The 16,756-nt window shown below is 39.3% G+C and overlaps 1 protein-coding gene across 6 annotated transcripts in view; it reads left to right on the top strand.

Annotated features, from left to right (window-relative positions):
* Positions 1-16,756, top strand: part of GDPD4 (glycerophosphodiester phosphodiesterase domain containing 4) — a 155,173-nt gene continuing 138,417 nt past the window's right edge. For 5 of the 6 annotated variants that reach the window (XM_039228674.1, XM_039228676.1, XM_039228673.1 and 2 more), the window contains exons 1-3: positions 1-53; positions 14,087-14,149; positions 14,345-14,547. In XM_039228674.1, coding sequence (XP_039084605.1) covers positions 14,359-14,547 — 189 coding nt within the window. In that variant the 5' untranslated portion in view covers positions 1-53; positions 14,087-14,149; positions 14,345-14,358. The remainder of the gene's footprint in view (positions 54-14,086; positions 14,150-14,344; positions 14,548-16,756) is intronic. The other variant, XM_039228672.1, reaches the window with a different exon arrangement.

Genomic DNA, 16,756 nt, shown 5'->3' with positions numbered 1-16,756 from the left:
CTGGTCTTCTCCAGTGGGGAATTCGCGTTGGCCTTGGGGGCTTTGAAGTCGCTGTAAGTAACGCGTCCAGCTTGGGGCTCCCCCTCTCACGCATCTCCAGGAGTAGGAAACTACACTAATAATCAAGTTGGCAGCCACCTCTGAGGCGCTGCTACCTACTCAGCTCCTTCTGTCTGGTGAACCTGGAGCTGCCATGACCCCGGTGCCCAGGGGAGGAAGCAGAGGCCGAAGGGCTTCCACCTGCCCCTGTCCCGGTCGGTGGGCGACAGGAGCATCAAGCTGGGCAGGCCCAGTGCTGGCCCAGTCCAGGGCTGGCTTGGCGTCGGCGTGTCCGTAAGCCCCCCTCCCCCGACAGGTGTGAAGGAGGTGCCCCGCTCCTCTGTTTCCCTCGGCGATCCTGGCCGGACGCCGCCCGCGTTCAGCATGTGAAAGCGTTTCTTGTCTTGTGGCCAGTTTCTGAGTTGGATTTGGAGGGAGCCTCAGTCTTGTCCCAGCTTCTCAAACCCGGCAAGCACACCCTGGTGTTTGACTCAAGCAACGGGTGAACGGTGGCGCCCTTTGCCGAGAGGATCCTGATGGACCAGAAGGATTAGGTTTGGGAGGGCAAAGCAGGCGTGGCGTTTGGGAGAAGGAATTTGGGGGGGGGGGGTCTGTGAGAAATTAAGGGGAGATTTCAGCAGGCTGTTGGCTGTATGGGTTTAGAAATCAGAGATGTTAGGAAGGGAAACGATGTTTACTGAACTTTCCCTAAGTATTATTGAACTCAGGATTTGTTGGTTATTGGGAAATGGTTGTGGTAATGATTCTGGTTAAAATGCTGCCTTTTATTCAGTATTTCAGCAGTTTACCACCTTCTCTGGCACAGAGCTTTTGTTCACAAGATCTTTCTTTGACATACTAATGTTTGCAACTGGTCACACCAAATTCACTTTTCTTCTTTTTTTAGCTTCATTATAGTAAAATTTTATTATTATATTGAACACATAGATATATAGCAAATTTTAGAAGACTATAGATTATCTGTCGCCTTATATTAAAAAAATCTTTTTTTTTAAACACGGGAGGCTGTTTGCTCAAATTCCATGGTTAGAGATATATGTACCTATTTGAGAACTTACGAGGAACTGCTCACTCTTTTTCTGGGTTATATCCTTTTTAAATTGAGCCATTATGAGTTTATGCATGGATTTTTAAGTAAAAATCAGATACCCTTCTGTCGTAAATAGTGGATTTTCTCCTGACTTTGCCAAATCTCCTCCTCTTCTTTGTGCATTGGCAGAAAGAACAAAGTCTTAAGTTGAAAGGACCCAAAATGATCATTTGAGTTCTGGCCCTACTTAAAGAGAAGACTGTTGAAATTAATTCTAGAATTATTGAAGATTTGGTTGTTATTTAGTTTGCAGTGAGATTTGTAGAGGATTATTACATGTTAGCTATCATTGCATAACAAGCCATCCCCAAACTCAGTGGCTTAAAACAATAGCATTTATTATTGTTTATGAATACTTAATGCCTCCCGTGAGGACAAGGTTGTGCAGGTAGCTCTTGCTAACTTGCACTAAACTTGACTAAATTCTTGCATACGCTTTAGGTTGGTTGCCTGTAAGGTGGTCTAGGGCGAGCCTTAACTTTTACAGCTGGGCTCTCCTCCTTGTGGTAAGTCTTGTACTCCATCAGGCTAGTTAGGAGGTCAAATAGGAACAGCGGGGGTCGCCTGGGTGTCTCAGAGCCACTGACTTTGGCTCAGGTCATGATCTCGCTGTTTGTGAGCCCTGCGTAGGGCTCTGTGCTGACAGCTCGGAGCCTGGAGCCCACTTCGGATCCTGTGTCTGCCCCTCCCATGCTCATGCTCTGTCTCTCTCTGTATCTCAATAATTTTAAAAAACGTTAAAAAACTTTAAACAGGAACGGCGGGTTTCCAAGAGAGGGAGCATAAGCATACAGGGTCTCTTGAGGCCTAGGTTCACAACTGGCACATCATTTGCCACATTCTCTCGGACACATCAATTCACAACATCAACTTAAATTTAAAAAGTAGGAAAATAGACTTTTTTTTTTTTTTAATGAGAGGACTTCAGAGTCACATTGTGAAGGATATGGACAAAGGAAGGTGTAAATGGGCCCATTTTTGTCACTAGTCTATTACAGACCACTTAATGGCTTCAGTTACACATATCTCTCAAAAGTAAAATAATGGTAACTTCAAACCCAGCACTGCCAGAAGCCTTATCCTGTGCCTGCATCATGTTCTTTCCAGGGTTTCAGAAACTAGTAAAGTTCTGATATGATTCCAAAAGGGGGAAATGGGAGGCCCTAAGCAGTCACTGGTCCATAGTAATTCTTTCTTTTTTTTTTTTTAATGTTTATTTCTGAGAGAGAGAGAGACAGTGTGAGCAGGGGAGGGTCAGAGAGAGAGAGGGAGACAAGAATGCAAAGCAGACTCCAGGCTCTGAGCTAGCTGTCAGCACAGAGCCCGCTGCGGGGCTCCGATGTGGGGCTCGAACCCACGAACTATGAGATCATGACCTGAGCCGAAGTTGGACGCTTAACTGACTGAGCTACCCAGGCGCCCCTGGTCCATAGTAATTCTAAAATTATGCTGGAAAAATATTGCCAAGTCACTCAATTCCAAAAAATGGGGAATGTTCTTTGGTTAACTCTTGGCTTTTCTCCCTAGGGTCTCTTGCTTGCTTGATTTTTTTAATTTAAAATTTAGTTAACATACAGTGCGATATTGGGTTTAGGAGTAGAATTCAGTGATTCATCAGTTACATACAACACTCAGTGCTCATCACAAGTGCCCTCCTTAGTACCCATCACCGCTGGCCCATCTCCCATCCACCTCCCCACCATCAATCTTCAGTTTGTTCTCTGTCGTTAAGAGTCACTTGTGGTTTGTTTCCCTCTCTTCTCCTACCCCCCCCCCATACGTTCATCTGTTTTGTTTCTTAAATTCTTCAGATGCGTGAAAGATGCGTGGTATTTGTCTTTCTCTGATTGACTTATTTGTGCTTAGCATATTACATTCTGGCTCCATCCACATCATTACAAATTGCAGGCTTTCATTCTTTTTGATGGCTAACACACACACACACACACACACACACACACACACACCACACCTTCTCTATCCATTCATCAGTCAGGGGACATTTGAACTCTCTTCATGGTTTAGCTCATGTTGATAATGCTGCTATAAACGTTGGAGTGCGTGTACCCCTTGGAATTGTATTTTTGTATCCTTTGGGAAAATACCTAATATGGCAGTTGCCAGACTGTAGGGTAGTTTTAGTTTTTTGAGAAACCTCCATACCATTCTCCAGAGTGGCTACCCCAGTTTGCATTCCCACCAATGGTGCAAAAGGGTTCCCTTTTTCTGCATCACAAGTTGTTTCTTGTGGTGTTAATTTTAGCCATTATGACAGTGAGGTGGTATCTCATTGTGGTTTTGATCTGTATTTCCCTGATGATAAGTGATGTTAAGCATCTTTTCACGTGTCTGTCAGCAACCTGGATGTCTTCTTTGGAACCATGTCTATTCATGTCTTCTGCCTATTTCTTAACTGGATTATTTTTTGGGTGTTGAGTTTGATAAGTTCTTTATATGTTTTGGATACTAACCCATTATCAGGTATGTCATTTGTAAATATCTTCTCCCATTCCACAGGCTGTCTTTTAGTTTTGTTTTGTTGCCTTCATTGTGTAGAAGCTTTTTTGGCATATAATTTGTTGGCATACAATTTTTCATAATATTCTCTTATAGTTTGTATTTCTCTGGTGTTGGTTGTGATCTCTTGTCTTTCATTCATGATTTTTATCTATTTGGGTCCTTTCTCTTTTCTTTTTGATATCTGGCTAAGGATTTATCACTTTTTTTTATTCTTTTTATCTTGATGAAGTCCCAATAGTTCTGTTTGCTTTTGTTTCTCTTGCCTTCAGCAACATGTCTTACTAAGAAGTTGCTCTGGCTGAGGTCAGAGAGGTTGCTGCCTGTGCCCTCTTCTAGGATTTTGATGGTTTCCTGTCTCACATTTAGGTCCTTCATCCATTTTGAATTTTTTTGTGTGTATGGTGTAACAAGTGGTCCAGTTTCTTTCCTGTGCACGTCACTGTCCAGTTATCCCAATGCCATTTGTTGAAGAGACTATCTTTTTTCCATTGGATAGTCTTCCCGGCTTTGTTGAAGATGAGTTGACCATAGAGTTATGGGTCCATTCCTGGGTTTTCTATTTTGTTCCACTGATCCATGTGTCTGTTTTTGTGCTAGTACCGTGCTGTCTTGATGACCTCAGCTTTGTAATATAGCTTGAAATCCGGAATCGTGATTCCTCTAGTTTTGCTTTTCTTTTTCAGGATTGCTTTGGGTATTCAGGGTCTTTTTGTGGTTCCATATAAATTTTAGGATTGTTTGTTCTAGCTCTCTGAAAAATTTTGATAGGGATTGCATTAAATGTGTAGATTGCTTTGGGTAGTATAGACATTTTAACAATGATTGTTCTTCCAATCCATGAACATGGACTACTTTTCCATTTCTTTGTGTCCTCTTCAATATCTTTCATAAGTCTTATATTTTTCAGAGTACAGATCTTTACCTCTTTGGTTAGTTTTATTTCTAGGTATCTTACTGTTTTTGGTGCAGTTGTAAATAAGATTGATTCCTCGATTTCTTTTTCTGTTGCTTCATTGTTGGTGTATAGAAATGCAACAGATTTCTGCATGATAATTTTATATCCTGAGATTTTGCTGAATTCATGTTTTAGTTCCAGCAATATTTTGGTGGAGTCTTTCCAGTTTTCTACACCGAGTATTATGTTGTCTCCAAATAGTGAAAGTCTGACTTCTTCCTTGCTGATTTGGATGCCATTTATTTCTTTTTGTTGTCTAACTGCTAAGGCTAAGACTTCTCTTACTATGTCAAATATTAATGGTGAGAGTGGACATTCTTGTTTTGTTCCTGACTGTAAGGGAATGGCTCTCAGTTTTTCCCCACTGAGTATAATATTAGCTGTGGGTCTTTATATATGGCCTTTATGATGTTGAGTGTGTTCCTTCTATCCCTACTTTGTTATTGTTTTTTTACATTTGTCTTCATCAGAGATATTGGCCTGTTATTCTCCTTTTTAGTGGCGTCTTTGGTTTTAGAATCAAGGTAATTCTGGCATTGTAGAATGAGTCTGGAAGTTTCCCTTCCATTTCTATTGTTTGGAACAGTTGGAGAAGAAGAGGTATATAACCCTTCTTTAAATGTCTGGTAAAATTTGCCTGGGAAGCCATCTGGCCCCGGACTTTTGTTTGTTGAGAGACTTGATTACTGTTTAATTTCTTTGCTGGTTATAGGTCTGTTAAATTTTCTATTTCTTCCTGCTTCAGTTTTGTTAATTTGTAAGTTTTTTAGGAATTTGTCCATTTCTTCCAGTTGCCCAGTTTGTTGGCATATAATTTTTCTTAATATTCTCTTTTAATTGTTTGTATTTCTCTGGTGTTGGTTACGATGTCTCGTCTTTCATTCATGATTTTATCTATTTGGGTCCATTCTCTTCTTTTTGATGTCTGGCTAGGGATGTATCACTTTTTTATTCTTTCAAGAAAACCAGCTCTTAGTTTCATTGATCTGTTCTGTTTTTGTTTGTTTGTTCATTTGTTTCTATATCGCTTATTTCTGTACTAATCTTTATTACTTCCCTTCTTCTTTTGGATTTAGGCTTCATTTGCTGTTCTTTTTCTAGCTCCCTTAGGTGTAAAGTTAGGTTGTATGTTTGGGACCTTTCTAGCTTCTTGAAGTAGGCCTGAATTGGAATATGCTTTAAAAAAAAAAAAAAAAAAAAAGCATGCCTTTAGGACTGCCTTTGGTGCATCCCAAAGGGCTTTGACTGTCATGTTTTCATTTTCAGTTGATTCCATGTATTTTTAAATTTTTTTCTTTAATTTCCTGGTTAACCCATTCATTCTTTAGTAGGATGTTCTTTAACCTTCATGTTTTTGAGGGCTTTCCGAATTTTCTCTTTTGGTTGACTTCAAGTTTCATAGTGTCATGGCCTGAAAATGTGCATGGTCTGATCTCAGTATTTTTGTACTTACTGAGGGCTGATTTGTGACCCAATATATGACTGATTTTGGAGAATGTTCCATATGCACTCAAAAAGAATGTGTGTTTTCCTGCTTTAGGATGAAATGTTCTGAATATACCTTGTTAAGTCCATCTGGTACAGTGTGTCTTCAAAGCCATTGTTGGGGCGCCTGGGTGGCTTAGTCGGTCAGGCGTCTGGCTTTCGCTTAGGTCATGATCTCGTGGTTCGTGGGTTCTAGCCCCGCGTCGGGCTCTGTGCTGACTGCCAGCTCAGAGCATGGAGCCTATTTCAGAGTCTGTGTCTCCCTCTCTCTCTGACCCTCCCCTGCTCACGCTGTCTCTCTCTCTCTCTCTCTCCTAGAAATAAATAAAAATATTAAAAAAAAAAAGCCATTGTTTCCTTGTTGATATCCTGCTTTGGTGGTCTGTCCATTGCTGGAAGTAGGGTGTTAAAGTCCCTTACTATTATTGTATTATTATCAGTTATCAATGAGTTTCTTTATGTTTGTTCATAACTGATGTATATATTTGGGGGCTTCCAAGTTGGGCATAAATATTTAAAATTGTTATATCTTCTTGATGAATAGACCCCTTAATTATGATATAATGTCTTTCTTCATCTCTTGTTACTGTTTTTGTTTTAAAGTCTAGTTTGTCTGATATAGGTATGGCCACTCCAGTAGGGTTTTTTTTGTTTTTTGTTTTTTTACATCCATGAGCAAGGTAAATGGCTCTCCATCCCCTCAATTTCAATCTGCATGTGTCTTTAGGTCTAAAATGAGTCTCCATAGGCAGCATATAGATGGGTCTTTTTTTTTTTTTTTAAATCCATCTTGATACCCTATGTCTTTTGATTGGAGCATTTAGTTCATTTACATTCAGGGTGATTATTGAAAGATGTGAGTTTAGTACCATTGTGTTGCCTCTAGGATCGGTGTTTCTGGTGATTTTCTCTGGTCCTTTCTAATCTTTATTGCTTTTGGTATTTTGGGGTTTTTTTCCCCCCTTAAATTTTTTTGCAGGCTGGTTTAGTGGTCATGAACCCATTTAGTTTTTGTTTGGGAAACTCTTATCTCTCCTATTCTGAATGACAGGCTTACTGGATAAAGAATTCCTGGCTGCATTTATTTCCCATTCAGCACATTGAATGTATCCTGCTGCTCTTTTCTGGCCTGCCAAGTTTCTGTGGACAGATCTGCAGTGAACCTGGTCTGTCTTCCCTTGTAGGTTAAGAACGTTTTTCTCTTTCTGCTTTCAGGATTCTTTCCTTGTCTGTGTATTTTGTAAATTTGACTATGATATGCCGTAGTGTTGGTCGGCTTTTGTTCAATGTAATGTGACTTCTCTTTGACTCTTGGATTTTGATGTCTGCATCCTTCCCCAGATTAGGGAAGTATTCAGCTATAATTCACTCAGATAAACCTGCTCTGTTTTCTCTCTCTTTACCTTCCAGTATTTCTGTGATATGAATGTTATTCCATTTTAATAGGTCACTGAGTTCTCTATATTTTATATTGTGATCCTTTGCCTTTGTTTCTCTTTTCTTGTCAGCTTCATTTTCCATAATTTTTATCATCTATGTCACTGATTCTGCTCTGCTTCATCCATCCATGCTGTCATGGCATCCATTTGTGATTATATCTAGGTTATAGTATTTTTAACCTCAGCCTGACTAGATTTTAGTTCTTTTATCTCTGTAGAAAGGGATTCTCTGGTGTTTTCTGTTTTTTTTCAACCCCAGTTAGTATTCTTATAATCATGGTTTTAAATTCTAGTTCAGACATCTTATATAGTTGATTAAGTCCCTGTCCATCAGTTCTATTGCCTGTTCTTTCTTTTAGGGTGACTTTCTGTGTCTTGTCATTTTTGTACAGAAAAGAGAAGAGCAAAGAAAGAATAGAAAAACCAACCAACAAGCAAAAGAACAAAGAAAAAAACAAACAACAACAAAAACACAAAAAGATTAGATCCAGGGTGTGTTTTGGTCTGCTATTAAAAATCTCCAAAAATCAAATCAAAATTTAAAAACTCAATAAAATAAAAAATAAAGGAATATGTATATATATAAATAATATATATATAAATAATAGTAAAAAAGGGAATTGAAAAAAATAAGAAAATAAATGAAAAAAAAAGAATAAAAGTAAAATGGAAGTTAGATCCTATTTCCCCTGGAGCTGAAGCTTTGCAGCACTATGATTTGCAGACTAGGTGCAAGGGGGTTGTTTGTGCTGGTTTTTTTGGGGAGGAGCCTTCTGTGCTTATGCTCTCAAGCTGACTTGTTTCAGTGGAAATCCAACTGGGGATTTGGTGTTAGTGGCTCCGGCCTCCACTAGGTGGTACTGTTTTGCTCCCTGAAGTCTTTCAGCTCTGAAGGGTGGAATGAATATGGTCCAGCCGGCTCTGTAGCCCTGGAGATGAAAGTTCACATCCCCACTCCAGGGAAGCCTCACAGAAGAGCAATTAATCACCCCTCCTATATCCCCAGTTTCTATCAGATTCTGCATTCACCCAGCCTGTGTCCAAGCTTTTATTTTTATCTCTGGTGTGTGACTGAGTTCCAAAAGTTCAGATTTTCCTCTGTTCCTCTGGGGGAAGGTCTCATCACACTTTTGCTTGCTATGGGAAAAAAGTAGTGGAGTGACAGCTCAGCTGTTCAGAGTTTATGTCAAAACAAAACAGAAAGCTGGCACCCCAGCTTGTAGCCCTCAGCCGGAATGAGTCCCCTCTCTTATGCCTGGAAACAGCACAGCACATTGACGTGGCCTGTCTTTCTTGTAACCCAATTGATCCTCAGACCATGCTGTCACTCCTGGGATTCTACCCTGCTTCACTGCTTGTGCGCCTTTAAGCCAGACACTTTCTCCATGGTAGAGGACTGCTAAAAGTTCGGATTTTGGGCTCCATTGCTTATACTACTTTGCGGTAGCCTCCCTAAGCTGGCTTCCTCTCTGCAGCTGGACCCAGATCAATGTCTCCCCTGGTAAACTCTCTGCACCTCCTATCTTCCAAAGAGTGGTCCCTTTTCTATACGTAGTCTTATAGTTTTTGTTCATTCAGACTTCTGATTGATTTCTTTGTTGTTCACAACGATTTGATAACCATCAAAGGGATGAGACAAGCTTAGTCTCCGTACTTTTCTGTCATCTTAACTCCAAACTCATGTAGTTTCATCACAGTTTCATCATCTACCAGTTCAGACTTTTTTTCTCATTTACATTGTGATTATTTTCCCTTGTCCCATGGGTTTTTATAAATATAGTGTTTAATTCCCAAATATAGATTTTTGAATTTATCTTTTCTTTTGATTTATGGCTGAATTGCACTATGGTCAGAAAATATACTCAGATTGCTTTTCTTATTGATTTCTGGCTGAATTGCACTATTGTCAGAAAATATACTAAGATTTCAGTTCTTAGAAGTTTATTAAAAACCAGTTGTGTGGTTTTTATGACTTTTGATAAATGTTACATTTCCCATTGAAAAGAATGTACATTCTGTAGTCATTGAGTATAGTGTTCTATAAATGTTAGATTAATTTGTTAATCAAGTTGTTAAAATCTTCTATATCCTATAAACTTTTTGTCTGCTTATTATATCATTTAATTAGAGAAGTATGCTAACTTTCCCACCATGATTGTGGATTTCTCTATTTCTCTTTTAGAGGCCATGTGATTGGGTGCCTATAAGTTGAAAATTATTTTTCAAGTCATTTTTCATCATTATGAAATGTCCTTTTTTGTCTCTAGTAATGCTTTTTGCCTCAAGGTCTTTTGATCTGCTGGTAACTAGTGAGGTAGATTGTGTCATTTGGTTCCACTTATTCCCCTTCCTTTAGTTACACCTTTTGTGTTCATACTCTTTGCCTTGTAACTTTACAGTGCCCTCCATGCTATGAGTTGACCCACTCTATTTCTGCCTTTGATTTGAGGACATCCTTTGAAGCAGAAGCTTGAAATGGGCTTGCATGTTAGGACTTACTCTCTTGGACAGTTTCCACCACCATGAGAATATACTGAGGCCAATCTGGTTGAGTAGCACATGGAGCAGAGCCAAGTTACCCCCCAATCATACTAGGTGAGGCCATTCTAGATCAGCAGAACACATAGCTGATCAGTTTAGATGTGTGAGCAGTAAATGCTTATTGTTACATGCGACTGAGGTTTTGGTTTTGGTTGGTACATGGTACTATCCTGGTAATGGGACAACTGATATATATTTGTATATATATCATATATATATATGCAAGGTTTATATTTTTCCATTCTTTTATCTTCTGTATCAATAAACCAGACTCTTGTAAGGAACATATGATTGGGCTTTGTTATTTTAATCCAGTTAGACCATCTTTTTTAATTCTTATTTATTTTGAGAGAGAGAGAGAATGTGCATGTGTGAATTGGGGCAGAGAGAGAGAGAGAGAGAGAGAGAGAGAGAGAATCCCAAGCAGGCTCTATGCTCCGCACAGAACCCAATATAGGGCTTGATCCCATGACTGTGAGATCACAACCTGAGCCGAAATCAAGTGGGATGCCCAACTGACTGAGCCACTCAGGTGCCCCTGGTTAGACAATTTTTAATGTTTTTTTTTTTTAATTGGAGCATTTAGTCTGTTTACCTTTATAGGAATTACTGGCATATTTAAGTTTAAATTTGGCATTTACTGCTTGTTTTCTACTTTTTCTCCTGTTCTGTGTTCCTTTTTCACGTTTTTCTTGCTTGCTTTTTGATTAATATTTATGATTCCATTTCATCTTCTTTGTTAACTTATTATATACATACACCTTTTCCCAGAGGTTACTTTGTGATTTTGGAATACAACTTTGATTATGGAATACATATTTAACTTATCAGAGTCTACTTTCAAGTAATAGTATACCACTTCACATATAGTATGAGAATTGAATAACACTACACTTTCCTTTCTTCTGGCCTTTAAACCATTGTTGTCATACATTTTACTTTTTCAGTTGTTATAAGCTGCAATATTCATTGTAACTTTTTGCTTCAGTCAGTTATCTTCTGAAGTAATTTTATAAATAAGAAAAATATTATTTTATATCACCCATATATTTAGTATTTCCAGTGCACCTCATTTCTTTATGTAAATATGCATTTCCACCTCGTACCTCCCTTTTCCTCTCTACTATATGGCTTTAACATTTCTTATAGTATAAGTCAGTTGGTGATTAATTCTCCTAGTTCCAGTTTTGAATATCTGGAAAGGTCTTTATTTCACTTTCATTTTTTTTTTTTTTAATGTTTTATTTATTTCTAGGAGAGAGAGAGAGACAGCGTGAGCAGGGGAGGGTCAGAGAGAGAGGGAGTCACAGACTCTGAAACAGGCTCCAGGCTCTGAGCTGGCAGTCAGCACAGAGCCCGACGCGGGGCTCGAACCCACGAACCGCGAGATCATGACCTAAGCGAAAGTCGGACGCTTAACCGACTAAGCCACCCAGGCGCCCCTCACTTTCATTTTTTAAGTGTGTTTATGCTGAGTGTTGAATTCTAGCTAAGCATGTTTTGTTCAGTCCTTTTTTTTTTCTTTCAGACAATCTAGATTTTATTTAAAAAAATTTTTTATATTGTTTATTGTCAAGTTGGTTTTCATAAAACACCCAGTGCTCATCCCAACAAGTGCCCTCCTCCATGCCCATCACTCCCTTCTCCTCTCCCCCACCCCCATCCGCCCTCGGTTTGTTCTCAGTTCTTTAAAGGTGTTGCTCCACTGACTTCTGGGTTATATTGTTTTCAACAAGAAATTATTTTTGTTGAAAAAAATGTCGAAGTCATTCTTACCTTTGTTCCTCTACATGTAATATCTTTTTTGTCTCTGGCTGGTTGAGAGGTTTTCTCTTTAGTAGTGTTTTTAAACATCTTGATTATGATGTGTCTTATAGTTTACTGTATGTGCCTTTTCCTTGGGGTTTATTGTTCTTGGGTCTATAGGTTTATAGTTTTCATCAAATTTGGAAATTTTCAGCCATTAATTCTTCAAATACCGAGTTTATTCCTTGATTTCTCTCTCCCTTCTTTCAGGGACTCCAGGCACATTTATATAAGACTGCATATATTTTGTATTTACTTACTGTATTTATTTATTTATTTATTTATTTATTTATTTATTTATATAAGACTGCAGCTCACAGTTGACATCTTCATTTAAAAGAAATTCTCAAGTTCTCTAATCTTTTCTCTGGTAGTGTTTAATCTGCTATTAATCCTTGGCAGTATATTTTTCATCTCAGATATTAGATCTTTCATCTCTAGAAATTCATTTTACATCTTTAAAAAATATCTTACATGCTTGTTTTCCTCTACTGTCTTGAACATATTAAATGCAGTTGTAAAAATGTTTGGTGTCCTTCCCTACTAATTCTATCATCTGAGACACTTCTGAGTTATTGATTGACTCCATATGGGTACATTCTCTTACTTTTTTATATTCCTGGTAAACTTTGATTGAATGCTAGGCATTAAGAATTTTGTTTTGTTGACTACAATACAGTGCTTCTTGTATTTTGTTTTTTTAATTCTGATCTTTGTTTCAGAACATAGCCAGATTACTTGGAAACATTTTGATTCTTTTGAAGCTCACCTCTAAGCTTTGTTTGGCCAGGCATAGTAGCCTTTAATAAAATAAGGCCTAATTTTTTCCCCACTATTGACGCAGTACCCTTCCAGGTATGTTTCCTAGTGCCTCATGTATTATAAGGTTTTTCTGCTCTGGTGGAAACACCAACTATTCACAGGCTTTTGTGAGTTCTAAAGATTGTGTAACCACCACCCACCCTTTGTGTGTTTCTGTCTCTTGCTTTGGGCAATTTCTTCACCAGCATGTACTGATTAGTATTCAATTAGAGACTCGGAGAAACACAGAGGGGGGATCTTTAACTTCCTGAAACTCCTAGTTCTGTCCACTCAGTTCAGGGCTACTGCCAGGATCCACCTAACATTCTTACTCCCAGCCCTTCATCCTGGAAGTGAGTTAGTTTATAAATGGGGCATTTAAAATACTCACTTGTTTCTTCTCTCTCAAGGATTGCTGTCATTCACTGCCTGTTGTCAATTGTGAGAAAACTGTTCTTTCATATTTACCCCAGTTTTTTTGGTACTTAAGGTGGAAGGATTACTCCAGTCCTTGTTAGTCCCATTTTTGCCAGAGGTGTACGTTCAGACTATGCACTCTGAACTGTAACACTCTTAAGTACAACACTGCCTTTCACAGAAAAACACAGTGGAGCACCACACAAAGGTTTCAGGGACAGAGACAACAGTCTCTCGGATCAGGAGACAATAGTCTCTTGGGATCGGGCCCTTTAAGACTTGGTTTTTCAATTTTTAAGTACTTTTATTTTTCCCCTAATTCCACACATTCTCTGAAAGTCTCCTATCACAGTAGGGTGAGAAAATGCAGCAGGGATAACTAGACATCCCTCAGTATCTACCTATCTTTCTTCTTTCCTCCCTCCCTCCCTTCCTTCCAGTAAGAAAACCTCTTGTGAGTGAAACGTCATGTTCAGCATCTGTAAGTGCCCTTAAAATAAGGGAGAGCATCCTTCTTTGTTCTTCTTCCTTTCTCCTAGTTGGAATTTAGAATGATAGATGTACCTTGAGCAACCATTTTGGACCCTGAGAAGGAAGCCCTGTGCTGTAGTGTAACAGCAAGATGAAAGATGAATGGGTTCCTAATGATATTGTGAAGCCACATACCACATAATATTTGAAGCATTTTTGTTGGCAAAAGAAAAATTAAACTTGTCTTATTTCAGCTATTCCTGTTTTGAATATTCCATCATTTAAACAGAGGCTATCCCTAACTAATCCCATAGGGGAGAGTAGGAGAAGGGAAAGGGCAGGCAGCTGTATATCTGAGTCACTTAGTGGTCGATTCTATTTTTCACATACCTCACCCATGCCTCTTAAGTTCTCAAGTTACTTCAAAAGCATATTACAGTTGAAAAAACTCATTTGTGTATATTGTCTAAGTTGATGCTTTCAGCATTTATCATTGTCTAGGACAGAGAATATGATCCCATTTTAGAGATGAGAAAACTGAACTTCAAATGGTACATGACCGCAGTAAGTATTTCAACAAGTTAGTGGGAAAGGTAGGGTGAGGCTCTACTCATCTGCACCAAATCCAATACGTTATCCTAGAATGTAAACTTTTAAAATCTATTTTTATGGAATTTTCTATAGAACAGTGAGGTGGGAAACATTTGAAGATCCTAATTTTTTTGTTGTTGTTGTTGTTGTTTTATTTTATCATTGCAGAGGAAGGGTGAACCATGCTTAAGAAGGCCAACAGGATTGAGCCTGGGAGCCAGCAGAAAAGAAGTCTGGAAAAGCATAAGCCATGGATCATATGCACCTGCAACCGACGATGCTATATCGCCTTAATTACTGGTTGCTACACCTGCGAGTGGCAACTCGAGCAGGAGAAAAAATCCAGATCCGGACCCTGCTGCTGCTCTTGGGTACAGAGAGAGGGGGAGGAGCAGGACCATACTTTCTCAGATGTAGGGAACGTGGGCTGGTCCCTGCCGCCTTGAGGGCTCATTAGATTCTCCAGAACTGGGCATAGTAGGGCTCTAGTTCTTTGATGAAAAGCCTGCCACAATTCTGGAGCCAAAGTTAACCTTACAGAAACGTATGCTTGTTTTCTTCATCTTCTTTCACTTTTGTTCTTTACTTCTCCTTTTTATTCCTAACTCTTTTATGTCATTCATTTATTTTTGTTTTTATTCATTGAGTGAGCTTTAAGAAAAAAGAAGTTTAGGTACAATTAGATGTTTTTGACTAGAAATTACAGGAATGCCTGAATCCTTAATTCTTTCTTCATTGTGAGTTTCCCAAAGGAGCTATGCTTAATGAGAAAAAAAAAAAACCCCGAAAAAACAAAAAACAAGTGGGAAACAAGATAGTCTTTTATTATTGTTCAGGCTAATGCCTGATTTTCCCTAATGAAAAACTTCAGTAAGGCTGAGTGGTAGCATGTGGCCTAGCCTCATTGAGGGCTCTTTCTTTCTTTTTTTATTAGAGAAAGAGAGAGAGAGCGAGAGCGAGCGAGCATGCACATGAACAGGGGAGAGGGGCAGAGGGAGGGAGAGAGAGAAAGACCGAGAGGGAGAGGGAGAATCTTAAGCAGGCTCTACACTTAGATGGAACCGGTTGCAGGGCTTGATCCCATGATCCTAAGATCATGACCTGAGCCCAAATCAAGAGCTGGATGCTCAACTAAATGAGCCACCTAGGTGCTGCGAGGCCTCTTTCTTTAAACTCTAAACTGCCTGCTGACACCCTTTGGTGGGCTATTTGCTATAAGAGACAAAATGATGAGCACACTGAAGTGGTAAGAGAAGGGCCATATCATGTACCTTCATGCACTTGTAGACGTAGCCTAACTAGGGTCTGAGATTCTGAATAGTTGGATTACTAATTTCTTATGCTTGCTCTATAGGGAGCACACTATCAGGAAAAGGCTGGAAACAGGAGGCTTGCCTAGATTAGGAGAAGTGTTTTTCTGTCTCCTATATCTTTGCTTCCCAGATATTATACTAGCTTATAGCTTCTAAGCACTAATTTATATACTAGCAATTGGGAATAACAGAAATGCCTTAGATACGATTCCTGGTGTCAAGTAATTCATGGTCTGCTGGCGGAAAAGACAAGCACACATGGAGTCTCAAAATACTGAGAGTGTCCGGATGCCTGAGTGGCTCAGTTGGTTATGGCTCAGTCAGTTAAGTGTGACTCCAGATCAGGTTACAATCTCACATCTCGTGGGTTCGAACTCCGTGTTGGGCTCTGTGCTGACAGCTCAGAACCTGAAACATGCTTTGGATTCTCTCTCTGCCCTTCCCTACTCATTCTCTCCCTCCCTCCCCTCCCTCTGTCTGTCTCTCTCTCTCTCTCTCTCTCTCTGTGTGTCTCAAAAATAAACATTAAAAAAATTAAAAATGCTAAGTATCATGTATGTGTGTATGCATACATGTTTCCGTATGCCAAGGGAGGGGCTGAAAACAGCTTTATAGAGAAGGTGAAAGGAGATTAAGAATTGGGTAAGTAAGGATTAGGGAATGGCAGAAGAAATGGTATTGGAGGAGTCAGAGGGCAGTATAAGGTTTAATTTTAGGTGGAACAGAGGATACAAATGGAGAAATGATGGGAAACAAAGCTGGAGAGGGAGATGGGACAGAAGTTGTGTCGTTTGAAGAATTTGACCTCTGCCATGTAGGGGTTAAAGAATCCCTAATGATTTTAATCTAATGATACTGCCTGATCTATGTTTTGCAATGATTATTTGATCATGTGGAGAATGCATTGGAAAGTACAAAATAGGGACGGAGATGTCTTTGCCTTCAGAGAGAAAGCAATAGCAGTATTTAAGGTAAGAGATGTTGGTGGCCTGATTTAGAGTAGTGATGATAAAAGTGGAGAAGAGAAAATTGATTCAACAGATATTTATTACCTAGGGGTGAGGTGGTAAGTTATATGAGAGTTACTTTGTAGTAAAAGAAGGAGAAAGGGAGGCTTCATGGAAAGGGTGACATTTGAGGCAGTGTGGTATAATGGAAAAATCCCTGGACTTTAGACCCTGGGAGAATGTTTGGTTACTATTTCCAGCTCTGCTCTTGGGCTGGTTATGTGAGATCTCTGAGCCTCTTTACAACTAGGGAATTGAAC

The sequence above is a fragment of the Hyaena hyaena genome, unplaced genomic scaffold (genome assembly GCF_003009895.1).
Source record: "Hyaena hyaena isolate Hyena2069 unplaced genomic scaffold, ASM300989v1 scaffold_34, whole genome shotgun sequence".
Lineage (NCBI taxonomy): Eukaryota > Metazoa > Chordata > Mammalia > Carnivora > Hyaenidae > Hyaena > Hyaena hyaena.
Note: the sequence above shows the minus strand (reverse complement) of the source record. Positions and strands in the feature narration are given on the sequence as shown.